This window comes from Hemitrygon akajei, chromosome 16, assembly GCF_048418815.1.
Source record: "Hemitrygon akajei chromosome 16, sHemAka1.3, whole genome shotgun sequence".
NCBI lineage: Eukaryota > Metazoa > Chordata > Chondrichthyes > Myliobatiformes > Dasyatidae > Hemitrygon > Hemitrygon akajei.
In genome coordinates, this window is record NC_133139.1 from 34,783,856 (window position 1) to 34,811,708 (window position 27,853).

Sequence of the window (27,853 nt, forward strand, 5' to 3'; positions counted from 1 at the left end):
AATTTGAGACACTATGCCACTTAATTGGGGTACGAGACTGTTTCCGAACAGTTTTAACTGTTGTTAGTCACGTGCACTTGTGTGACTGTGAGACACTACATTGTGCTTAGAGTGAACAGTTTTTAAATAGCATCAGTTGCATGTGTTTGTGTTCAAAAAAAGGTGATTTTTTTTTGTCTGTAATAGTTGGTGAGAAATAAGCAGCAATTCGGATCTGTTTTTCAAGCATACTGGCTTAGAGGTGCGAAAAAATGGCTGAGAGTGAAACTGAAACGATTTCACTATTTCAGTAAGTTAGGAAGTATGGAAAATTTGAGGGTATTGACAGTTGCAATGAGAATGAAAATTTGGAGGATGCAATCACCAATAGCTTTGTATGAAGGTACAAACATTATCTACACCAGTGGTCCCCAACCATTGGGCCGCGAGGTGTCTGCACTGATTTTGTTCATTTACAGTCAATCAAAAGATCACAGCAGCGTATGCTGAATTCCTCCTTTGATAACGTAGCAGCTGATACATAGTTTTATACCACTGTAGTGTATTGATCTAATTTGTTCTGTATTTCATTTAAATACATAATTTGTTACTCAGTTAAAATTAGTTTGTGTTTTTATACCTTTTTAACTATTTCATGGATCTTTGGCTAATTGAGGTAGTCGCATAATTGGGCCAAAATGTACTGGTTCCGATGTGTCCCAATTAACCAGAATCCACCATAACTACTCCATACCCTGCTAAGATGTTGAACTTTGAAAACTGCATATCCCATCTCTTTAATCATGTTAACTGGCAAATACCTGGGTCAACTGCAGTATTTTACACTTGTTTGTCCAGTTCAATTTATGAAAAATAACCAATTTAAAAACATGACAAAGCATTAAGTTGACTAGCGTTCTTCACCATTCTGTTTTACTTTAGATTACAACAAAAATATGCTTCCTGGGGAAAAGATTTTCTTCCTTCTGTTATAATCTCTCTTTTTTTTTAAGGGTTTTTAGGCCGACCTGATCTCCTTCCTTGTACCCCACCTTCATTTGAGGAAGCAACAACAGCTTCAATAGCAACAACTCTGTCGTCAACAACATCTTTATCAATGACCGAGCAGTCAGCATCAGAAGGCTCAGAACATCATCACCGTTATAGGTATGAAGAATTATTTATCTTTTTTATTCAATATTTCTGTCTCTTTTTAATTTCTTGAGTCCTTCAAGACAATCGTTTGGACATTCTTCTAATTATCACATGAAGGTCCAGTGTCTATTAGCACAGACCTAGATTGATAGGAGATAAAATATCCAAGTCAATTTGTGTAATTTTTATGCTTCCAGACTGGAGATAGCCTTTGGAGCTGTTTTTGTGTGTGTTTGTGTACATGCATGCCTCTTTATGGTGGGTAACCTATTTATTTGAAAGTTTTTTTTCTTGGACTTTTATCAGTTATCATTCACAAATGGAAAAAGAAAGTTTCTGTAACATGTATATAACCATATAACCATATAACAATCACAGCACGGAAACAGGCCATTCCGGCCCTCCTAGTCCGTGCCGAACTCTTAATCTCACCTAGTCCCACCTACCCGCACTCAGCCCATAACCCTCCACTCCTTTCCTGTCCATATACCTATCCAATTTTGCATTCTATAGTCCAGAAAAGTTTAGTAAGTAAAACCTGTTAACTAAAAATAAGTATTTATGCAGAGGATGCTGCTTTCTTGGATGTTGGAGATCATGTTTCTAGGCACAAACATATTTGAACAAAAGAGTTGAGGCACTTCAGTGCTTCCTGTTAGGAAAGGCCAATTACAATCTATGGCTATAAATTTTCAGCCTTCAGAAGGTGATGAACTATAATATTTTGTCTCAATTATTCAGAGCTGGGTAAAGTTGAAGTGGATAAATGATTGTTAATACATTGAGATGCTAGTCCTGCAGTGACTGATGTTAGGAGGCTATTGTTACTTGCATCGTAATAAGTTATTTAGTATTGATAAAGGATATTAGTCTGCAAAGTTTGAAATTTATAAAACAACTTGTACAATTGTTAGTATTGTGGAGGACATCGTACCTTTTCAAACCAAATCAAATTTGTTGGAGGAAAGGCATTTGATAAATCCAGGGTACCATATTTGGGGAGATAGACCAACACCAGATATACTTGCCCTTAATGTGGATCAGGATAGAATTTGATAGATAGAAGTAAGGATCTTTACATTATTGACAGTTCACTATTTAGATTTTTACTAGGTGGTGAAAAGTCAGTGCCTGAGCAAATAGACAATGTATTAATATGTCTGTTAAGTGTATAATGAAGAAAATCAATTTGGCCTTGTACAAGACAAAAGTTAGAATGCATAGAAAATATTGAACCCAGTTTGGTCTCTTCATGTGGAACATGGATTCCTGATAGACATTTATTGATGGCATGTTGCTTGAGTTACAAATTGACCTCATTTGTGAATGTTGCCCTTGGTTAATTAACCCACTATTATTGGTACATTGAGGTATTTATTTCAACCACTTTCTAGCAAGTCATGCTTTCTGTAGTCCATAAATAGGCCATAGAATTATAGAAAACTACAGCACAGAAACAGGAACTTCAGTCCATCTAGTCTAGCTCGTCCCATCAATGTGCACCCAGGCCATCGCCTTCAATACAACTTAATCAAACCTAAATCTACCACTTCCACTGGTAGCTCGTTCCACACTCCCACCACCCTCTGAGTGAAGACATTCACCCTCATGTTTCCCTTAAACAGTTCAACTTTCACCCTTAACCCATGACATCTAGTTCTAGTCTTACCCATACCCAACCTCAGTGGAAAAAGCCTGCTTGCATTTACCTCATCTATACCCCTCATAATTTTGTATAGCTCCATCAAATCTCCACTCATTCTCCTTTGCTCTAGGGAATAAAGTCCTAACTTAGTTAACCTTTCCCTATAACTCAGGTCCTCAGGTCCTGGCAACATCTTTGTAAATTTTCTCTGCACTTTTTCAATCTTATTAATATCTTTCCAGCAGGTAGGTAGCCAGAACTACACTCAATAATCCAAATTAGGCCTCATAACGTCTTGTACAACTTCAACATAACATCCCCAGTACTCAACTCGATACTTTGATTTAGAAAGGCCAATGTGTCAAAAGCTCTCTTTACTACTTGTGACTTTCACAGAATTATCTGTATTCCCAGAATCCTCTGTTCCATCGCATTCATCTGAGCCCTACCGCTCACCGTGTAAGTCGTACCCTGTTTTGGCTTCCCAAAGGGCAACACCTCACACTTGTCTGCATTAACTTTCATCTGGCATTTTTTTTCAGCCCATTTTTCCAGCTCAACTAGATCCCATTACAAGCTTTGATAGTCTTCCTCACTGTCCACCATGCCCCTAATCTTGGTGTCATCTGCAAATTTGCATATCCAGTTTACTACATTATCATCCAGATAGTGATATAAACATTAAACAACAATGGACCCTGTTTTGATCCCTGTGGGACATCACTATTCACAGGCCTCCAGGCAGAGAAAAAACCATCTGCCACCGCTCTCTGGCTTCTGCAAAGCTAATGTTTTAATCAATTTACTACCTTATCCTGAATGCCAAGTGACTGAACCTCCTGACCAACCTCCCATGCGGGACCTTGTCAAAGGCCTTGTTAAAGTCCATGTAGACAACACCCACTGCCTTGCCTTTATTCCTCAAAACTTTTAAAGATTGGTTAGATATGACAACCTACTACGCACAAAGCCATGCTGACTATTAGTTCCTGTCTATCTAAATACTTATATATGTGGTCCCCTCCTCCAATCCTCTGGAACCTCACTTAGTGCTGAGGACATTTTAAATATCTCTGCACAGGCTCCTGCAATTTCTGCACTAGCTCCCCACAAGGTCCAAGGGAGTGCCCTGGTTAGGCTCTGGGGATTTATCCACCCTAATTTCTTTGACAACGAACACCTCCTCCACTGTAATCTGTATATGGTACACAAGCTCACTGTTGTTTTGCCTCACTTCTATGGACTCTGCATCATATCCTGAGTAGATACAGATGCAAAATTCTATTTAGGATCTCTCCCCTTTTTCTTTTGGCTCCATGCAAAAATGACTACTCTGATCTTCAAGAGGACTAATTGTGTCCCTTGCTGCCCTTTTGCTCTGTAGAAGCCCTTGGGATTCTCCTTCACCTTGTCTGCTAGAGCAACTTCAAGCCTTCTTTTAGCCCTCATGATTTCCTCCTTAAGTATTCTCTGCATTTCTTGTACTTTTAAAGTACCTCATTTGTTCTTTCCTTGCCTACACCTGCTATGTATTTCCTCCTCCTCCTTCTTAATCAGGGCCTCAATGTCTCTCAAAAACCAATGATTTCCTAAACCTGTTATCCTTTTCTTTTATTCTGACAGGAAGATGTAAACTTTGTACTCTCGAAATTTTACTTTTGAAGGCCTCCCATATGTCAAGCACACTTGCCAGAAAACAGCCTGTCCCAATCAAAATTGGCCTTTCTCTAATTTAGAATCTCAACCCAAGGACCAGATCTAACCTTCTCAATTATCTGGAATCTAATGGCATTATGATAATGAAATGCAAATTATTCCCCTACGCAAACTTGTGTCACCTGCCTTACCTCATTCCCAATAGGAGATATTATATTGCACTTGCTCTAGTTGGGACCTCTGTATTCATTAAGGAAACTTCCCTGAACACATTAGGCAACTCTATCCCATCCAGCCCTTTTACAGTATGGGAGTTCTGATCAATATTTGGAATGTTAAAATCACTTGCTATCATAACCTTATTATGTTTCTTGCAACAATCTGCAATTTCTCTACACGTTTGGTCCCCTAAATCCCACTGACTATTGAGTGCTCAATAATATAATCCCAATATCATGGTCATCCCTTTCTTCTTCCTCGGTTCCACACATATAGCCTCCAGTAGGCGAGATGTCCAGTCTGTCTTGTTGGAACACTGCCGTGACATTTTCCCTGAATAGTAATACCACCCCATCCCTTTAATCCCTCCCGCTCTTTCACGTCTAAAACAGTAGAACCCTGGAAAATTGAGCTGCCACTCCATCACCTCTTGCTACCAAGTCTCACTAATGGCTGCAATGTCATCATATCACATGGAGATCTATGCTCTAAGCTCATATGCTTTCCTATAATGCTCCTTGAATTATACACAATTCAGAACATTACTCCCACCATACTGAACCTTTAGATTCTGACTTTATATTTACACAATTCTGAGATCACAACTTGGAAATTCTGTCCTTAACTTAGTAATTCCCTGAACTTGCTTTGCCAGACTTCATCACCCTTCCTACCCATGTCATTGATACCAACATGGACCAAGACCTTTGCCTGTTCACCCTCCCACTAAAGAATGCTGTGGACTTGATCAGAGATGTCCCCGACCCTCGTGCCCAGGAGTCAACACACCATTTGAGAATCTCATTCTCATCCACAAAATCTCTTGTATGTTCTCCTGATTATTGAAATCCCTATCCCTACAGCTTGGCTCTTTATGCCCCTTCCCATCAGAGCCAAACTCAGTACCGGAGACCTGACTGCTGTGGATTTCCTTTGCTAAGTCACATCCTCTCTTCCCCTCCCCACCCCCCTCACCAGTTTCCAAAGCAGTATACCTGTTCTTGAGAGGAACAGAGCAGTCACAGAGATGGTCTGTACCAGCTTAACACAGAATCTCCAATTCATTAACACAGTCTGTAAGATGCTGCAGTTGAGTGCCCTTCTTGCAGGTGTAGTTATCAGGGATACTGGAGGTCTCCTTGCCTTGCTACATTCCACTATCCTGCCTGTCATCCCCACCTCTGTGCAACAAGAAAGAAAGAAAGAAAAATTAAACAAAAAAAAAACCTACAGCTATTGCCTCTACTCGCCAAAGCCTTTATGAGCCAAAGCCTGAACTCCCTGTTCTAACACTGGCACTGGCTGCTCACTCTCACATAATTACAATTTTCCTTCATCTGGAAAGCTTGACTTGTTTTACTCTTTAAATGCAACAAACCATGTATAATTCAACTGAGAATTCCCTGCAGTGTTTGCCTACTGAGTAGCTTCAATATTGATGATAGAGGCTGAACTGTTCCTTATTCTTCCAGATTTCGTCACACATGTATGCAAATCTAAAGATTTTGTTAACTTATACTAGATAGACCAAATAGTTCTGTTCATTTATTCATAAATAAATCCCATGTTTTCTGATCTTCTAATCAAGAATTAGAGCTTCAGAAGATCAAAGTGCTTCATGCTTCATATTGCAAAGTCCATGCTTTCAGCCTGTGTCCTGGCTAAATTCAACTATCTGGTATCCAGCAACTGCATTTTACTTTGGATTAAAGCAATTTGGCCAGATTACTTCATGTTTTATCGACGGGGGGGGGGGGAGAGTACTTGTATTATTTTCATAGCTACCTTATGTGCTGATACGTTTTCAGCAGGACTGCACCAAATTTTTCATGCTGTATGCTGAGGTGGGCCAGATGGGATATTTTGGGATTGCCACTATATATCTGGCCAAACTATCATTCATTTTTTTAACAATATTGCTAGTTAAACGTATGTTTTATGTGTATTATTTGCAAAAGGTATAGGATGAGAATAGATAGGTAATTGAAAATTTTATGGCAACACAGCAGTGTAACAATTATAGGAAAAATAATACATTACTAATTTTATAGAATAACTTCTGAAATAAAATTTACCTATTACACATGTAGACACAACGGATCATGTCAACCTATCATTTAATGCAAATTAGGCAATCAACAAAAACCTGAAAAGAGCTGTATTTCCCAAACTGATCAAACCTGTGATTTAATTCCAGGCTAACCAAAATTTTAAGCTTTGCTTCCAACAAATGTTGAGAATTAAAAATACATTTTGAAAAATAATGTGCATATAATAATTTTGTATGGGGGGAGAGTAGAGAACCTCAACCAGTTTACAAAATGAGCTCTAAAGAAAACTCGCATGCTATTTTTCTTTATATAAATCTAACTTCTATAACTTCCACACTATACTTCCAAACCTCACCTCCTCCCAGTCCATCCTACCATACCATTTCTTCCCTCGCCCAAGCACTATAGTGTGAGATATTTCCTCCCTTCTCACACAAGCAACCTATCTATTCCTCTAAACACGCACACACCTCTGTTCTTTGCTCTTCCAGTCATCCAAATGAAATGACTGTGAGATATAATTGACTGCACAGGTAACATATGTGAGAGCATACTGTACCTGTGCAACTCCTGTACAGTCTGCATACAGGCCCTGCAACAATAGGGGAACAATAGGTATGGTAGTGTGAGCTGGAGCTATGATTATTTATTTAGTTGGCTGTAGATGTGATACCCACTAACCCACCCCAATAACTTTATTAGGAAATATTCATCTTGTATCAACAAGTTTCTTATGTCTTCTCAGGTAATCACTTCTTATTGTTCTGAATGCAAACAGATTGACATGCCAAGGAGGCACTCTGCTGATCCCACTACTCACACTTCTTAGTTTCTTCTTTCTATTACATTTTTTTTGGATTTTAGTTTGGATTCAATGTGGGATGCTTTCTCATTTTTTCTTAGAGTTCTCTAATATAGTATACTTTTGATTATTTAAAAATAAGTTTTTATCTCAACTGAATTGAGGTAAGTAATAACAGCACATACACATTTAAAATCACATTACCTTATTAAAACCTAAAAGTGCTTGCCTTGTTTTTACCATCTGCTACTGATCAGTGCATCTCAAAAACACTGAGTGCAACATTTTCAAATCAGATTGCATGTAAGTATAAATTCTACATCGTTTATACTCATTGCCAGTATGGAATATTATTGGTGAAACACAATGTAGTTTTGGTCTTTGGACATTTTCTTTTATTTTTTTTTGGGCCAAACTGAAATATATGTTGTGGCAACCAGGAACATCGTCACGTGCTGACTGTTTATCTTCCTTGCCACACACCACTCCAGTCATTTTTCTGAATGATGTCTTGAACCCAAGTAAAAATTCAATCAGGAGAATTAGTTGGTGTAGTATTGGCAAGAGTATTTGCTCATTTCAAGTTTATTGAAATCAATTCAGCATAATTTAAAAATTTGATGTATTGTTTATTCATTGTAGATCAGCAATGCCACAGTAGCCTTGGAAGTTATTGCTAGATTAACTTTCATTTTAAGACCTCTTTATAATGTACATTATGCAGCAAACAGTTATCAATATAAAAATGTCCTATATGTCTGAGACAAGATTTAATAATTTATTTAAGACCCATAAAATCCTGTGTTTATTATTTGATTGCAAGAAGGTTACAGATGTCTAAGATATCTATATGTAAAGACCCAAGTCTGGCCAAATTCTGTACAATCATGTCTGAAAGCTGGTGATGTCCCATACCTACCTAACATTTTGTAATCTACTTACAAATTTTCTGCTGTACTAGTTGATGTTTTTATTTAAAATAATACTCCCATTTATGTACTGCCTTCATCTAATAAGTCATCCCAAGATGCTTCGCAGAAGCAGTACGAAATAAATCTTTGATCAAGCCGAATTACGGCATCTGATCAAACTTTTGGTTGAAGAGTTAGGTTGTATGGTGCATCAATGGAGAAAGTGAAGCAAAAGGTGGAGAGGTTTTGAGAGCAAGTGAAAGAACTTGAAGGTAAAGGTAGCAATTTTTACTTTACCTTTTTAGTGTTTGAATGTGTTACTGTTTAAATTCCCATTTTTTTTCCCACTACACTTAAAATAATTGTCTAACACCCCATAGGTTAATGTTATTTCTGTAATGCTAAACTTCTTAAAATGTAAATTTAGGATTGCAATGCTACATTCTGTCAAAATGTTACATTATTTATTTTGCATGGTCTTAAATCATTTAGTAACGTGAGCATTACATGTTTATATTGCCACATTGTCCTCTTCCTTGGCTTGTATTATTATTTTTATTGTTTATGGCTGATCTTTTATGGTTATTGTTCTTTTTTAAATTTGTTTAGGAAAACTACACTTACCTCAGTGCAGGATATTGGGTGAGAATCAAACTTGCTCATTTTCTTTCTACAAGTGTTTTTTTTTTTAATTTTATCTGTTAAGTTGCTAATTTATGGACACGTCTGCTCAACATTATGGGCCGAAGGGCCTGTAATGTGCTGTAGATATCTAAGTTCTGTGTCTTATGTCTGGGCATTGTATTGCTGATACTTGTATGACTGACTGCATTCTATTAAGCAGTTCTATTGTTTAGATGAGTTCAGTGTGGACACATTAAAATGATTTAATCTGCTACGATAGCACAGTGGTAGCATTAATTGGTCAGTGATCCAGGGATTTGGGCTGTAACAGGATATAATTTAAGATCCCTTCATCTAGTTACATACATCTAGAATAAAAATGTATTAATAATAATTATAATAGGTTCAGGTACAGTTATTGCCCCTCATCCATCAGGCTGTTGAACCAGAGGGGTTAACTTCTCTCAACTTCATTTGCCCCATCACTGAACTGTTCCCACAACCTATGGACTCAATTTTAATGACTCTCCATGTTCTCGATATTTAGTGCTTATTTATTTATTTATTTATTTATTTATTTATTTTTCTCTGTTGTGTTTGCACAGTTTATTGTCTTTTGCACATTGGTTATGGCTTTCATTGATTCTATTATGCTTCTTAGATCCAGTGTGTATGCCCACAAGAAAATGAGTCTCAGGATTGTATATTGTGACATACAAGTACTTTGATAACAAATTTACTTTGACGTGAGGATAATGGTTCTTCAAAGGAAGAAATAAACTACATTTCCACAATACATTGTGTTCCCATTTAGAATCCTGAATTCAAGTCCAATCTGTAGTTGACTTTGAATTTTTATTCTCATTCTTGCTGTATTTGCAGTATTTTGCCTTCTGCTCTGCACATGATGATTGCTATCTCCAACTTCCTTGGCTTTTGAAGCTCATCCTGATGCAGCTCAAGTGCTTTAATAATGATAGCTGAGAGACTATATGATCTATGTGGTAATTGTCTCTAGGGTACTGAGGATGCATTTTAGATGCCTTCATTGCCTGGGAGGCATCCTGCTTTACCCTTCAACGAGGGTTAGATGACTTGTCATCATCTGCTATAGCCATACCAGCAGGTAAATGAAGATGGTTAGAGAGGAGGAGCTTATGATAAATCTTAGTTGGTCTTCCAATCGCCTTTTAGTTCTTCATCTTGCTCTTACTCTAATGCCTTTTTCCTTGGCTGCCTATCTTCTATAAAAGTAACATTGACACCAGAAGGCAGTACCTTATATTCTGATAAAACACTGGGCTTACATATCAAAATTGATTATCTGAGATGATTGAAACCAACATTTTCAGAATTCCTCTTTGTGCATTTATACTTTCTTCATCCTGACCTTTTGTTCTGCTTGTACCTTCAATTATCATCTTTGTTCACTTTCTCCCCTATAATCATTATTTCACTTCTGCTGTCCAGTTCACTATAGATCTTTTTTTCCCTCAGCTCTCTTCTTGCTCCTTCCCATTCTCATCAAAGGTTATTGTTTCACTCATGGAGATCAGGCAGAATCTATTATTTTCAATATTTTCTATTTTGGTTGTCGCTGTGGCATCATTATTGGAGTTAATTGTGATGGCATGTGTGATCTGTCAATTGTGCGAATTGCTAAAAAATTCTAAAGCTGTGATGAGTGAGAAAGGGATGTTGTCATTAAGCAGTTGGTTTTGTGAAAGAGTTATGGTCTGAGGGGCATGTGTTGTGCAATTGGCCATTTAAAGATGGCGTAAGTGAAACATTCTTTTATATGTACTAACCATCTTGTATTTCTCCATTTCTGAGTTGCATGGTGATTCACTGTAGGATTTTATCTCTTCAACAAATTCCCACAATCTCCCTATCTTTTCCACCACACCATGATGCAGAGCAGTTATCTTCTTGGCTCCATTTCATTCTGCACGATTGTGTAGCAGAATCTGTAAAATGAGTATATGCATCCTTCCACACAGTTATTTTATTTGGGATGCAGTACCTCAACTTGTAGTAATATTATGCAATAATATCTCTACATGTGCTGGGTACTGGGCACTGACATCAGGGCTGGGCTGGGTACGGACATCAATTAGCACAGTAGTGGATTGAGAAATAAATGGTATTAATCCTTTATCAATTCATACCCATACATTAACAAGATAACGGTAGCACTACTCGCAAAACATGCCTGGATATATTCACACAGGTTTCCGATACAGTGTCACATGCAGGCTTCACTAAGGTGTTTTGTCAAGCCTGGATGCCATCCAGATGTTGTCCTTAATTAGAAAGGAAGTGGGAAGTACATACTTACTGAAATAATCTTAATTTGAAGAAAGAACCATAAATGAGCTTTCTTGCTCTTTACATAATAAAATTTCAGAGTATACGGGACAGGCCATTTATCTACCTCCCCTTTAGCATGTGTGTAGTGTCATTTTCCTCTTTATGCTGTGAATGAAGTTATTTGCATAGTTTTCTATTTGGCAGTGACTATTTAAACACTCAAGTAGTCTTTTTATTTAACTACCCATCAACAGTATATATTTGTGATGTGCCTTCAAAACAATGAAGTAGTTCTGTTTTTCATGTCCACTTCTTCCAAAGGTATTGATTGTTGCTGAGATAATTTTCACAACACTTATCCATCACGACCTTGCGGAAGTGTCAACAGATGATTTGTTCCATGTATTTGTCTTCTGGCAGAAAGATGCCAAAGTGCATTCCGTCCCACAGTGCCCCATCCTGCATCTAGAAACTAAGATTTATTGACTTCCATAGAATTGTTCCAGCTCAGTACCAGCTATGTTGATGGAAAAGAGAGGATACAAGAATACATTTTTAATCAAATATTGCCTCTTGTAAATATTCACATATTCTTGTGTTTCGTAATCCACCAGAATTGTGTTGCATGTTCCTATTTTAAGTGATTTGTCTACCTCTAGATCCAATGATGACGCGGCAGTGGAAGCCAGTTTGCAGCAGGTCACGGTTGAATTGGAAGCCAAGTCTGGAATTGAGTCTGAAACTACATTGGAGGAAGGAACAGAAGAGGAGGAAGAAAAAACGTTAGTGTTTTATTACTCAGGATATCTGAATGTGATATTTATAATTGTCATTCATAAAAAATAACAGTAATTAAGGTTAGTAGGAATGGCAGATTGCTATTTCATCACAAACATGGAATACTTTTCAGCTCATTGACCAACCAAATGAAAATTTTTTTGAAATTGTATGAGTATGGATTTTTTTCCAAGTGCAATGAAGAATAGTGCAAAAATTGTTTCTTCCCTGTGGATACTAACACAAACTAATGTAAGTGAAAAAGGAAATCACTCCTGATTGGTCAGAAGGCAAGAAATGGACTTTCTTAATTCACACCATGCTGTATACTTGGTGCGTCATGAGACAGAAATGCTGCTCATAAAGTGGTAGTATGAAGCATCTTGAGATATGAAGCATTTATGGAGAGGAATAAACTGTTGACTTTTCAGGGTTAGACCCTTCAGGACTGGAATGAAAGGAGAAAAAGCCAGAATAAGGAAGTGGGGGAAGGGAGATGAGTATAAACTGGTAGGTGATAGGTAGAAGAGATAAAGGGCTAAAGAAGAAGGTGAGGAGTGTGGACTATGGGAGACAAGGAAGGAGGAGCGGCATTGGGTGAGATAATAGGCAGGCATGGAGCAGAGAAGAACTAAGGGGAGCCAGTATGGGGATTGGAAAAAGAGAGAAGGGGGAGGGGGAGAAATTACTTGAAGTTAAAGAAATCCCTGTTCATATCTTCAAGTTGAGGCTATCTAGATGGAATACGAGGTGTTGCTCTTCCAACCTGAGAGTGGTCTCATCATGACAATAGAGGAGGCCATGAACTGACATGTTGGAATGGGAAATCGAATTGAAATGGGTGGCTACATGAACTCCCGCCTTTTGTGACAGTCAGAGCGAAGTTGCTTGATGAAGTGGTCCCCCAAGCTATTTTGTTGTTTGTTTGTCTAAACTTAAGCTCAACTTTTTTTTTGTTTGGTGCTAGCAAATGTACAGTCATTGGAGAACAAGATTGAGGACCTAAAGGCAAGCTTGCTGTATTGGAGGGAAATGAACAGTTGCAGCATCTGGGGTCTCACAGAGACATTGCTTACTCAAAATACACTAGATTTGGCAGTTCAGCTCAAGGGGTTCTCGATCTACTGAATGGATTGATCTGCAGAACATTCAGGGAAGGCAAGAGGTGGGCCTCTGTGTTTCATGATAAACTCTTAGTGGAGTTTGCACACAGTGGTCTTGTCTCACTCTTGTTCCTCCAACCTAGAACACCTAATGATTAAGTACTGTCTGTTCTAGTTACCAAGGGAGTTCTTGTCCATAATCCTGACTGCAGTTTGTATACCACCAAAGGCTGATGTTAAGCAAGCACTTGATGTACTGAATGCTGCAATTAGCAAACAAGAAATGCCAATGCCTTTCGAATCATTGTCAGGGACTTCAGTTAGGTTTGTTTGAAGAAATCTCTGCCCAATTATCATCAACATGTCAAACACGAGGAAATCTGCAGATGCTGGAAATTCAAACAACACACACAAAATGCTGGTGGAACACAGCAGGCCAGGCAGCATCTATAAGGAGAAGCACTGTCGATGTTTCGGGCCGAGACCTTTCGTTAGGACTAACTGAAAGGAAAGATACTAAGAGATTTGAAAGTAGTGGGGGGAGGGGGAAATGCGAAATGATAGGAGAAGACCGGAGGGCGTGGGATGAAGCTAAGAGCTGGAAAGGTGATTGGCGAAAATGATACAGAGCTGGAGAAGGGAAAGGATCATGGGACGGGAGGCCTCGGGAGAAAGGGTGGGGGGGAGCTGTTGTTGGCTGGCATACTGACCTCTACCTGGCTGAGGCACAGTGACAACTCTCTGATACCTCTTCTTATTTACCCCTTGATCATGATCCCACTAAGGAGCACCAGGCCACTGTCTCCTATACCATCACCAACCTTATCAGCTCTGGGGATCTCCCATCCACTGCCACCAACCTCATAGTTCCCACACCCCGCACTTCCAGTTTCTACCGCCTACCCAAGATCCACAAACCTGCCTGTCCAGGGCTTGCTCCTGCTCCACCGAACTCATTTCTGCATACCTTGACACTGTTTTATCCCCCCCTTGTTCAATATCTTCCCACCTATGTTCGTGATACTTCTCATGCTTTGAATTTTTTCAATGATTTTAAGTTCCCTGGCCCCCACTGCCTTATTTTCACCATGCAAGTCCAGTCCCTATATACTTCCATCCCCCACCAGAATGGTCTCAAAGCTCTTTGCTTTTTTTTGGATTCCAGACCTAACCAATTCCCCTCTACCACCACTCTCCTCTGTCTAGTGGAATTAGTTCTTACTCTCAATAATTTCTCCTTTGGCTCCTCCCACTTCCTCCAAACCAAGGGTGTAGCCATGAGCACCCGCATGGGTCCCAGTTATGCCTGCCTTTTTGTTGGCTTTGTGGAACAGTCCGTGTTCCAAGTCTATACGGGTATCCGTCCCCCTCTTTTTCTTCGCTACATCGACGACTGCATTGGCGCTACCTCCTGCACGCGTGCTGAGCTTGTTGACTTCATTAACTTTGCCTCCAACTTTCACCCTGCCCTCGAATTTACCTGGTCCATTTCTCACACCTCCCTCCCCTTTCTTGACCTTTCTGTCTCCATCTCTGGAGACAGCTTACCTACTGAAATCTACTATAAGCCAACAGACTCTCACAGCTACCTGGACTATTCCTCTTCCCACCCTGTCTCTTGCAAAAATGCCATCCCGTTCGTTATTCCTCCATCTCTGCCACATCTGCTCTCAGGATGGGGCTTTTCATTCCAGGACAAAGGGGATGTCCTCCTTTTTTAAACAAAGGGGCTTCCCTTCTTCCACCATCAACTCTGCTCTCAAATGCATCTCTCCCATTTCCCACACATCTGCCCTCACCCCATCCACCCGCCACCCCACTCGGGATAGGGTTCCCCTTGTCCTCACCTACCACCCCACCAGCCTCCAGGTCCAGCGTATAATTCTCCGTAACTTCCACCACCTCCAATGGGATCCCACTACCAAGCACATCTTTCCCTCCCCCACCTTTCTGCTTTCCGCAGGGATCGCTCCCTACACGACTCCCTTTTCTACTCGTCTCCCCCCCCCATCCCTTCCCACCGATCTCCCTCCTGGCACTTATCCTTGTAAACAGAACAAGTGCTACACCTGCCCTTACACTTCCTCCCTTACCACCATTCAGGGCCCCAGACAGTCCTTCCAGGTGAGGCGACACTTCACCTGTGAGTCGGCTGGTGTGGTATACTGCGTCCGATGCTCTCAGTGTGGCCTTTTATATATTGGTGAGACCCAACACAGACTGGGAGACCGTTTCACTGAACACCTACGCTTGGTCCGTCAGAGAAAGCAGGATCTCCCCGTGGCCACACATTTTAATTCCACGTCCCATTCCCATTCTGATATGTCTACCCATGGCCTCCTCTACTGTCAAAATGAATCCAAACTCAGGTTGGAAGAACAACACCTTATATACCGGCTTTGTAGCCTCCAACCTGATGGCATGAATATTGACTTCTCTAACTTCCGTTAATGCCCCTCCTCCCCTGCTTACCCCATCCCTGACATATTTAGTTGTTTGTTTTTTTTCTCTCTTTCTGCCCATCACTCTGCCTGTTCTCCATCTCCCTGTGGTGCTTCCTCCCTCCCCCTTTCTTTCTCCCGAGGCCTCCCATCCCATGATCCTTTCCCTTCTCCAGCTCTATCACTTTCGCCAATCACCTTTCCAGCTCTTAGCTTCATCTTGGTCTTCTATCATTTCGCATTTCCCCCTCCCTCCACTACTTCCAAATCTCTTAGTCCTGACGAAGGGTCTCGCCCCGAAACGTCGACAGTGCTTCTCCTTATAGATGCTGCGTGGCCAGCTGTGTTCCACCAGCATTTTGTGTGTTGTTATCATCAACATGTCACCTGGAGCACCACGGATTCCCACCCACTTGATCATGCTGTTCTAATATGATTAGGAATGCCTACTGTTAGATCCTAGACTGCATTTTGGGAAATCTGATCATCTGGCTGTCCTCCTCCTACCTGCATACAGGCAGAGGCTAAAGAAAAAGGCTCCAGAGGTAAGGACAACAAAGAGGTGTTGCAGGGGGCAAAGAAGTGGCTAGAGTCATCAGAGGATCTGAACAAATATGCCACTGTTGTCATGAACTTTTCAAAGGCCCTCATGGGTGGGTGTGTCCCCACAAAATCATTCAGAGTCTTCCCCAACCAGAAGCCCTGGATGAACCAAGTGATACACAATCTGATGAGGGCCAGATTAGTGGCATTCAGGACTGGCGATCAAGTAAAGTACAAGAGGTCCAGGAAATACCTCTGGAAAGCTATCTGACATGCAAAGTGGCAATTCCAAGAGTCACTAACAGATGCTTAACAGCTGTGGCAGGGCTAGAATGCTATCACCTCCTACAAAGTGAAATCAAGAGGCATATGAGGTTTTGCTTCCAGAAGACCTCAATGCCTTTAATACCCACTTTGACCATTAAAACATCAAGGCAACTTAACCAATTCACATGGCCCACAACAAACCTGTAATTTCAGTCTCTGAGGCTGACTTGAAAGTATCCTTCAGTAGGGTGAACCCATGGAATGCATCCGACCCAGTTGAGGTACCTGGCTGAGTACTGAAGACCTGTACTAGTCAACTGGCTGGTGTGTTCACTGATATCTTTAACCTCTCGCTTTGGCAGTCTGAGGTACCCGCCTGTTTCAAGCAGGCTTCAAATTATACCAGTGCCCAAGAAGAACATAGTAACCTGTCTCAATGACTCTTGTTCAGTAGCACTTACATCCAGTGTGATAAAGTGCTTTGAGAGGTTGGTGATGAAGCATATCAAATCCTGCCTGAGGAGTGACTTGAGTCTGCTCCAAGTTGCTTACAGTAACAACAGGTCAACAGCAGATGCCATTTCATTAGCTCTCTACTCAGCTCTGGAACATCTGCACAGTGAAGGTTCATATATCAGGATGCTCTTTATTGACTATAGCTCTGCATTCCATACTATCCAAAACTAATCAATAAGCTCCAAGAGTTAGGTCTCAATACCTCCTTTGTGCAACTGGATCCTCAGTTTCTTCACTTGTAGACCCCAGTCGATTTGGATTGGCAACAAAACCTCCACAATCACCATTTGCACAGGTGCACCTCAAGGCTGTGTGCTTAGCCCCCTCCTCTGCTTGCTTTATACTTATGACTGTGAGGCAAAGTAGAGCTTCAATGCCATATTTAAATTTGCTGACAACACCACTAGTTGTGGGTGAGTCAAAGGTAGTGACAAATCAGCATAAAAGAGGGAGACTGAGAATCTGGCTGATTGGTGCAACAATAACAATCTCTCACTCATTGTCAGCAAAACCAAGCAGCTGATTATTGACAACAGGTAGAGAAAACTGGAGGTCCATATGCCTGTCCTCATCAGGGGATTAGAGGTAGAGAGTCGGCAACTTTAAATTCCTTGGTGTTATTTCATCCAACACTATCAAGTTCAGGAACAGTTATTACCCCCTCAGTCATCAGGCTCTTGAGCCAGAGGGGATAACTTCAATCACCCCAATACAAAGTGATTTGTCGAACGATGGACTCTCTTAAGAACTCTGCAACTTCAATAGGTACATTTAATGTCAGAGATATACATCCTGAAATTCTTTTTCTTCGCAAACATACACAAAAACAGAGGATTGCCCCAAAGAATGAATGGCAGTTAAATGTTAGAACCCCAAAGCCTCCCCCCCATTCCCACCTCCCACGAACAAGCAGCAATAAAGCAATGACCCCTCCCTACCAGCAAACAAGCATCAGTACCGCCCCCCCCCCCCCCACCACCACTGACCACACAAATGTGCAGCAAAGCATCAATAAAGACACAGACTTGCAGGACCCCAAAAGACTACTCATCACCAGGTATTCGACATACCACAGGCTCTCTCTCTCCCTAATAAGGGAAAAAGATGTGTCCCCATTTCACAGCAAGAGGGGAGACATAACAAACAACTGGCTGATTTATGGTGTTAAAAGTCTGTAGTGTTGCTCTTTCCGAACTCTGTGCCCGAAGAACTCGTGTCCCTGGGCACACAGCCAGCAGCCAGCTCTCTGCTTTCAGTCTTCCGTGTACTCCCATGACGCATCAGGCAGCAGCACTGGGCTTGAATTGGCCTCCAGAGCCACAAAGATTCCGGCACCCTGAAGGCACGCTAGTCTTCTAGGCTGCGTCCTTGGCATATCGAAAAGCAGCAGGTCGTGAGGCCCTGAGAGTAGGTCCCATTACCGAAGTTAGCATGTAACTCCAGGTCAGGGTTTTCAAAAGAACCTTGAAAGGGGAGAAAAGGGATCTCAAAGATAGAAATAACGCTGTTTCCGAAAATGCAAGACAGGGAGTCGCCATTAGGTGCCATCATCCTCCTAAGCTCATCCACTATTCTCAATATTTATTGTTTGTTTGTATATTTGTGTGGTTTTTTTGGTTGGTTGTATTTGCACAGTTTATTGTCTTTTGCATATTGGTTGTTTGTCTCCTTCCTGTGCGGTTTTTCATTGATTCTACTATGTTTAGTTCTATTTACTGTGAATGTCCACATGAAAATGAATCTCTGGATAATATATGGTGATGTATATGTACTTTGATAATAAATTTACTTTGATCTTTGAGCACTTGTGAATTTAAATGTTTAAAGATGATTGGAATTGGAAGAATGTCTAATTTTTAAAAGCAGTGCAGCTAAGCATCTTTAAGTAATAAGTAGAAAATGGCTGCTTGCCTGAAAATTTAGTTTGGAGACAAAGAGATATTGGAGACAAATAGGAGGCATCAGTCGTGATGAAAAGTTTCAACCCAAAACATTGACCATTTCCCTCCATTGGTGGCACAGTAATGTCACGGTCAGTCTAACACTTTACAGCACCCATGGTCAGAAGATCGGGTTCAATTCCTGCCACTCTTCGTAAGGAGATTGTACATTCTCACTGACTGCATGAGTTTTCTCCTCTCTTCGAAAAAAGACATGTCGTTAGGGGTAGTAAGTTGTAAGCATGCTATGTTGGCACTGGAGCTTGACAACATTTGCGAGCTGCCCCCAGCACATCCTCAGACTGTTTTGCTTGTTGATGCAAGAGACACATCTTGCTGTATGTTTCAAGGCACATGTGACAAATACAGCTTATCTTCCAAAAAAACCTTTAGATGCTGCCTGAACCAATGAGTTTCTCTACCTCCTTTGTGTGTTGCTCTAAAAATGAAGTTTCTTCCTACATGCCAAAGGGATGCTGAGCAAAACATATAAAATGCTGGAGGAACTCAGCAGGTCAAGCAGCTTCTATAGTAATGAATAAACAGTTGACATTTTGGAGTTCATGCTGCCTGACCTGCTGAGTTCCTGCAGCATTTAGTGTGTGTTGCTCTGGATTTCCAGCATCTGTAGAATCTCTTGTGTTTCCAAAGGCACGCTGGTTGCTCGGTTAATTGTCTACTGTAAATTGCCCCAGTGTAAGTTAGTGGGAAGACAAAGGTGAGGAGTTAATGGGGATGTGAGCAGGAAAATGTGATTGGTCCAGCTAGGTGTTTGATATAGTTGGGACTTGGTGAGCATAATGGCCTATTTGTGTACTACATGACAAAATAACATTGTTCAAAGTACTTTGCATTTTATCTGTGTACTGATGCTCTGCTCCCAGAACTATAGATGTTTTTTTAATGTATTGGCGCACTGTCCCAATAATTGAGTGTCTGCATACACATGCATCAGTTATCTGTTTCTCAGTGGGTTAAGTTAAACCCATTAACATTCATGAGTTCTTTCATATTGGAAGCCTTCTGATTCCTGTATACATTTTCATATTAGGGAAGTTCCTTCAGCATCTGCACGTACAAGTTCTACTATCACTTTGGAAGCAGACACTGTGAGCCAGATCTCGGAGGCAGCCAGCCATGCTTCTGAGGAAGCAGAAGATGACGAAGATGATGAGGAAGTTCCAGTAACAGACATTTACTTTGTGAGTATAAAAGACAATTGGCAATTTTGCCTGATTTGTAGCAAAGCAGATCAAGTCTGTGTAAAGCAATTTAATCTGAAGGGTATCATTATATTTCTAGTTTCACACAAAATATTTGAGCATTATTATTTCACAGATGGCTCTCTAACCCTGGAAACCACCACCTACAGCAAAGCTTACAATGTGACACCTGCCCAGGAAGATATCTTGCTTAAAATTTGTGCCATTATCTATCAACACTGGTCACAGATGGTTAAGTCTAGCTTTCTTGCAGTTCGGTTACTTTTAAGCATCGGCCACATTTGAAAGTCATTCTCTTAGCTTAGTCATGGATGGTAGCTTTGTGAATTCTATCAAAATTGAACATCCTTCTCTGTATTCAATCATTGAGCATTTCAGAGTTATTGGAAATTGGCTACAATGTATGAAAATGTGAAAAATTTCAAATCTAAGTAATCTGCTTGCCTTTTGGTAAGTCTGCATTTGTAGAGTATGAGAATCTACATCTTTTACTTAGGATGCATATCTTTTACATTACTTAGTAATATTGTGGTTCTTAATCTACCATTATGATGCTCACTAATGTTTATATTTTATGAGTAACTGCTGTTTATGATATTACATTTGTAGAGTTGTAGACACTTATGAGCTATCAAATAACAATTGATACCTATGCATGTTTATTAGATCATAAACATATTGTCTTGCCCACTTGGAGGGAGAGTTGCAAAAATTGGTAAATTATGTTATTATTATATGTACCGATGTACAGTAGAAATACAAATCAATTCATTGTAACAGGACATTGAGGTAAGGTAAAACATACAAGGGAAAACAATCACAGAATAAAGTGTTGCAGTGACAGAGAAAGTACAGTGCAGGTAGACAGTGACATGCAAGGTCATAAAGAGGTGTATTGTGAGGTTAAGTGTCCATCTCACCTTACTAAGGAACAGTTCAATCGCCTTACAATAGCAGGATAAATACTGACCTCAAGTCTGATAGTGTATGATTTCAGTCTTTTGTATCTTTTATCCAAAGGGGGCAAGGGTGGGGGGGGGGGGGGGGGTGTTGTCTGGACTGGGTGTGGTCGTTGATTATGTTGGCTACATTCCTGATTCAGCAACAAGTTTACACGTAGATTTTGGAGGGGAGCCCTCGATTGAATGCCTTCAGACTTCATCTGAACTCTGGTTCAGATGGCACTGTATACCTTCAAACCAAGAATTACATTGACCTTTAGCTCCAGCTCTGGCTCCAGCCTGTACCTCAGCCGCCTCCACCTCCGAGCCAAGACCTTTCTCACTGCCACTAAGCTCCTAGGCTCCCTTTCCCTCACCACTATGCCACAACCCCAGGTCTCTTGGGCTCCCTGTCACCTTTTGGGTCCTCAAACCTTCATCTTCTTCCTCCCACCCCACCTTCCTTGAACACTCCAACCCTCTCCTCTCTTCTGATGCCTCTAACTCTCTTTCCCTCTCTGATCCCAGCTCTAATCTGCATTTTCACCATTCCCTCTGACCTCCCACCCTTTGAGGTGGAACATTCTGTCCTTAGCAAGGGCTTTTGTCCCCTTTTGCCCCCAACTCAGTGAATTCCAAGCCCACTTCTTTGGCAAGGACTTCCCACCCCTTTCTTCCACCTGATACCCCATGCAAGGCTTATTGAGAAAGTAAGGAGGTATGGGATCCAAGGAGACATTGATTTGTGGATCCAGACTGGTTTGCCCACAGAAGGCAAAGAGTGGTTGTAGATGGGTCATATTCTGCATGGAAGTCGGTGACCAGTGGTGTGCCTCAGGGATCTGTTCTGGGACCCTTACTCTTCGTGATTTTTATAAATGACCTGGATGAGGAAGTGAAGGGATGAGTTAGTAAATTTGCTGATGATACAAAGATTGGAGCTGTTGTGGATAGATAGATAGATACTTTATTCATCCCCATGGGGAAATTCAACTTTTTTCCAGGGTGGAGGGCTGTCAGAGGTTGCAGCAGAACATTAATAGGATACCAAACTGGGCTGAGAAGTGGCAGATGGAGTTCAACCCAGATAAATGTGAGGTGGTTCATTTTGGTAGGTCAAAAATGATGGCAGAATATAGCATTAATGGCAAAACTCTTGGCAGTATAGAGGATCAGAGGGATCTTGGAGTCTGAGTCCATAGGATATTTAAGGCTGCTGCGCAGGTTGACTCTGTGGTTGAAGATATATGGTGCATTGGCCTTCATCAGTCGTGGGATTGATTTTAAGAGTTGAGAGGTAATATTACAGCTATATAGGACCCTGGTCAGACCCCACTTGGAGTACTGTGTTCAGTTTGGTCACCTCACTACAGGAAGGATATGAAAACCATAGAAAGGGTGCAGAGGAGATTTACAAGGATGTTGCCTGGATTGGGGAGCTTGCCTTATGAGAATAGGTTGAGTGAACTTGGCCTTTTCTCCTTGGAATGACAGAGGATGAGAGGTGACCTGATAGAAATGTAAAAGATGATGTGAGGTTTTTTTTCCCCAGGGCTGAAATGGTTAGCACGAGAGGGCACAGTTTTAAGGTGCTTGGAAATAGATACAGAGGATATGTCAGGGGTAAGTTTTTTACGCAGAGAGTGGTGAGTGCATGGAATAGGCTGCTGGCAATGGTGGTGGAGGTGGATACGATAGGGTCTTTTAAGAGACTCCTGATAGGTACATGGAGCTTAGAAAAATAGAAGACTATGAGTAGCCCTAGGTAATCATCATGTTCGGCACAGCTTTGTGGGCTGAAAGGCCTGTATTGTGCTGTAGGTTTTCTATGTTTCTATGCATGAAATAATATTGATAGACCATTTAGAAATCTGTCAGTGAAGGGGAACAAGCTGTTTCTGAATTGTTGAGTATGGGTCTTCAGCTGTTCTTTCTCCTCCCTGGTAGTAGTAATGAGAGGAGGGCATGCCCTTTGTGATAGATGTCACCTTCTTGAGGCACAACGTCTTGAAGATGTCCTAGAGGGTTGTGCTCCACTGTGGCAGAAAATCCAAGTTTTCTAACAAAGGAAGGGGAGTGTTCTTGATTATTCAGTTTCCTACTTGTGGTCCTCAGAAAGGTAGTATTTTGATATCTCTGTGAAACTTAGACATATAGCTTTCAAAATGATCAGCAGCTTGCTAGTTCTGACAACTAAGTAGAATAGAAGTAAGCCAAATCCTAAATAAGATGGCACTGGTGACCACGGCAACGTTCTGAAATATTTAGTCCAGTAATCTGAAGATTAACTGGCCATGTCAAAAACCCCGTGCTGTATAGTATGACAAAAGCTTCCTCAGTGCCATTTTAAATGAACAATATATAACTGATAGGCAAAAAAGTTGGATTGTTTCGGATCACTGGATAGTTGTTAGGTCACTCACTAATATTAAATCAACCATGAAATCTGTAGAGCTAATATTAAATCAATCATAGCCCTAACCCTATTGTTATTTATTCAAATTTGAATAGATATATAAGTTAGTTATTATGGTAAGGTAATAATTTTCTTTGGGCACAGTTTATTCATTTCTTTCATTATGTATAATCACCAGGAATATACACATCTATTGACAATATGTGTAGACGTATTTACAGCCACTTTACTGTGCATTCGTGCTTGGCTGGCTACAGCTTTCACTCTATAAACCCCCTTCCTTTTAAGGTGCTCCTTAACACCCACTCATAGCTCTTTGACCATGGGCATTTTTGTCTGTTGAAGCTAGACTGCATTAACATTGCAATCATGAAAAATCATTGTAAATCCACTGTTTTTATCTAATTAGCTGAGGAAGGTTATATTGAATATGAGATTACCTGGATTTAATTTTTGTTTTATTATTGTGGTGCCTATATGAGAATGTACTGATAGTTCTGAATTTTTCATGTTGAATATTACTGTTTAGTATTAAGCTATTAAATGTAATATTTCAGCTTTTAATCCTCTTTAAAGAACATTTTGATAACTTTCTCTTATCAAAGTTTTTTTGGGTTCTTTGACACTCTCCTGTGCAATCTATTTTCTTGAATGCTTTTGGAGAATGTGAGTTGAGACCTAGGAATTTTTTGCTGTGTCACTGTCCTGTGCTGTAGATCTGGGTTGTTCCTCAATTTCTATCTGGTTTCTGTATTGCAAAATTAAGCTCAACAGTGTTCACAGCTTGAAGTATATGTCATTCTAAATTCTGTGCACCAACACAATATATAGGCTTCTGATGTTGGGATCTGGTGTGACCAGGTATCCACTGTAAGTACGGGAAAGCAGTCACCTCAAAATCCATTCAAACACAATGCCAAGGAAAAGAGCTATGTGCAATTGAAAACCTGCTTTACTCAGAATAGATCTATTTCACTTAAATTTCTTTGTCTATCAGAAAATTCATTTCTTGGCTACTTTTAAAACATCAGGCCACAGCTAAGTATTGTATGTAATTCTGGTTGCTGCAGGAAAGAAAGGACATGATTGCAATGGAGAGGGTAGAGAGGAGATTCTGCCAGGATGTTATGAGGAAAGTCTGGGTAGGCTAGACTTCTTTCCAATGGAACAGACCTGGCGAATGGGGGGAGAGAATCTGATAGAGGTGTATCAAATTATGAGAGTCATGGATAAGATACCTTGCTTAGCCCTATAGAATAATATCTTACTGTATATAACCAGAGGACATTGGTGTAAGTGAGCAGTTGGAGGGTTAGAGAGGATTTGAAAAATAATTTTCCCACCCACTAGGCAGTTACAATCCAGAACACTCATCCTGAGAAAATAGTGGAGGCAAAGGCTCACACATTTAAAAAGCATCTAGACCAACACTTGAAACAGAAAGGCATGATAGGCAATGAACCAAATGTTGGTAAATGGGATGAATATAGATACAATAAGATTAGCTTTGACATGGTTGCTGAGAGTCTCCTCCTGTGTTGCTATAGCTTTTCGCAAGTTTTGCATTTTCACCTTTTTTTTGGGATAGAGTAGTAACAGCATTGTAATATGTGAAGTCATCTGTGAGATTTACAACTTCACTAATTCTTGTTTTTGCACATAATGACAAGGTTTCACTAATTCAATCTCCTTCTGACAATGCTATGATTGATTTACATTTGAACTCCAGATCATGGTCACTCTCAGCCTTCTGGACTCTGGGTCATTTCCAGGCAGCAGCTACTACAGAATACCCGAAAACGTTAGCTTTCATAGACTGCATTATATCCTTACAGACACCTCGCTGGCACCTCTTGCCAGTAGTGTCTGGTTGTATTTTTGGAGATCTTTGTGGTTGGTAAACACAGAGAACATGTCTTCTTTGGATAGATTTTTTCTTTACCCGCCACTGTCCCGTCTTTCTTTGATTATGATTGCAGCATCTATTATTCATTAACAACACTCCCTACCAGCTGGGAGGGTTACTTGAGTTATGTTCCTTTATGAGCTGGCTGAAAGGATTGGACTTCTGTTAAATAGCAGCAACTACAGGAACTTGCATTACATCAGTAAAGAATATTATGCCAAAATGGTGTGAGATAGCAAAGAGAAACTCATCAAGTTTATTCATTGAACATTGAAGGTCGTGCTCTTAATATGACAAGTGTTGTTACAGTGATCAGCATTGCTATTTTAATGGCATTAAGATGTATTGAAATAAAATCTACCCATGCGTGAAAACATTTCAAGCAAAATTTTGTGTGGGACAATAGTAAATCAAATAACTGAAAAGTATCAAAGTTAATGTGTTAATAACCCAGGGCTGGATATGATACACCCCAGGTTGTTGTGGGAATTGAGAGAAGAAATCGCAGGAGCATTAGCTATGATCTTTGAATCCTCTTTGGCTGCAGGGGAAGTGCCGGAGGACTGGAAAATGGCAAATGTAGTTCCCTTGTTTAAAAAAGGTAATAGGGAGAAACCTATTACTATTACTATAAACTATAGTCTTACGTCGGTGGTATGCAAACTACTGGAAAGGATTCTTAAAGATAGGATTTACGAGCATTTGGGAAAGTAAGGTCTACTCATGGATAGTCAACATGGCTTTGTGAAGGGAAGATCGTGCCTCACGAGCCTGATTGAGTTTTTTGAAGAGGTAACAAAAGAAATTGATGAGGGTAGGGCAGTGGGTGTGGTCTACATGGACTTTAGCAAAGCATTTGACAAGGTCCCTCATGAGAGACTCATCCAGAAAGTCATGAGGCATGGGATAAGTGGAACCTTGGCTGTTTGGATAAAAAATTGGCTTAAAGAAAGAAAGCAGAGGGTAGTTGTGGAAGGAAAGTATTCTGCCTGGAGGTCGGTGACTAGTGGAGTGCCACAGGGATCTGTCCTGTGACCCTTGCTATTTGTGATTTTTATGAATGATCTGGATGTAGAGGCAGAAGGATGGGTGAGTAGGTTTGCGGGTGACATGAAGATTGGAGGAGTTGTGGATGGAGCTGCAGGTTGTCGAAGGTTATAAGAGGATATAGACAGGTTGCAGAGTTGGGCAGAAAAATGACAGATGGAGTTCAATCCGGATAAATGTGAGGTGATGCATTTTGGAAGGACAAACCAGAAGACTGAGTACAGGATTAATGGTCAGTTACTTAAGAGTGTGGATGAACAAAGGGACCTTGGGGTTCAAATCCATACATCCCTCAAGGTCGCTGCACAGGTTTATAGGGTAGTTAAAAAGGCCTGTGGGATGCTAGGCTTCATTAACAGGGGGATTGAGTTCCAGAGTAGAGAGGTTGTGTTACAACTCTACAAATCTCTAGTGAGACAGCACTTAGAGTATTGTGTTCATTTCTGGTCACCTCATTATAGGAAGGATGTGGAAGCTATGGAGAGGGTGCAGAGGAGATTTACCAGGATGTTGCCTGGTTTGGAGAACAAATCATATGAAGCAAGGTTAGCAGAGCTGGGACTTTTCTCTTTGGAGCGTAGAAGAATGAGAGGGAACTTGATAGAGGTCTACAAGATTATGAGAGGCATAGATAGGGTGGATAGTCAGTACCTGTTTCCCAGGGCACCAATAGCAAACACCAGATGTCATATGTACAAAATTAAGGGAGGGAAGTTTAGGGGAGACATCAGGGGTAAGTTTTTTTTTTACACAGAAGGTTGTGATTGCCTGGAATGGCTTGCCAGAGATGGTGGTGGAGGCTAAAACATTAGGGGTATTTAAGAGCCTCTTGGACAGGCACATGGATGAAAGAAAAATGGAGGGTTATGGGGTAGTGTGGGTTTAGTACTTTTTTAAAGGATTATATGGGTCAGTACAACATGGAGAGTTGAAGGTCCTGTACTGTGCTGTAGTGTTCTATGGTTCTGTGGTATTCCTAAATCCCAAAAAGCGAGAGCGCACACTTACCCAATGAGGCTACGTAATCTGACAAAACTTCAGTTGCATTATGTAGTGAATTGTTCTAGGTTTCTTAGTTTTACTTATCCTCACTGGTTCTCAGCACAAGAATATCATTCACATTACTTTTATCGGATTACTCCTAGATTGTTTTACAGGTGGCTCTTCGCTTTCAGAATTGAATTCCTTCTCAACCTGCTATTCTAAGAATATTTGAGAATTTTCTTAGTGACTTTTTTCCAACCCATCAAGGAGATCTTGCATAGTGTGTGGCATTCCATTTGAAACTCCCAGTAGCAATGCTTTCACGGCAGGTTCAGCCATGTAAGGCAGAAATGCTGTCAAATAATTTAAATATCTCTGGTATTCAAACACAATTAGT

The 27,853-nt window shown here is 40.6% G+C and overlaps 1 protein-coding gene across 5 annotated transcripts in view; it reads left to right on the plus strand.

The window, feature by feature from the left end:
* LOC140739968 (phosphatidylinositol 4-phosphate 5-kinase type-1 gamma-like) overlaps positions 1-27,853 on the plus strand; it is a 182,552-nt gene that overhangs the window by 130,523 nt on the left and 24,176 nt on the right. For 4 of the 5 annotated variants that reach the window (XM_073068680.1, XM_073068682.1, XM_073068685.1 and 1 more), the window contains exons 13-16: positions 993-1,146; positions 9,028-9,060; positions 12,012-12,134; positions 19,991-20,141. In XM_073068680.1, coding sequence (XP_072924781.1) covers positions 993-1,146; positions 9,028-9,060; positions 12,012-12,134; positions 19,991-20,141 — 461 coding nt within the window. The remainder of the gene's footprint in view (positions 1-992; positions 1,147-9,027; positions 9,061-12,011; positions 12,135-19,990; positions 20,142-27,853) is intronic. The other variant, XM_073068681.1, reaches the window with a different exon arrangement.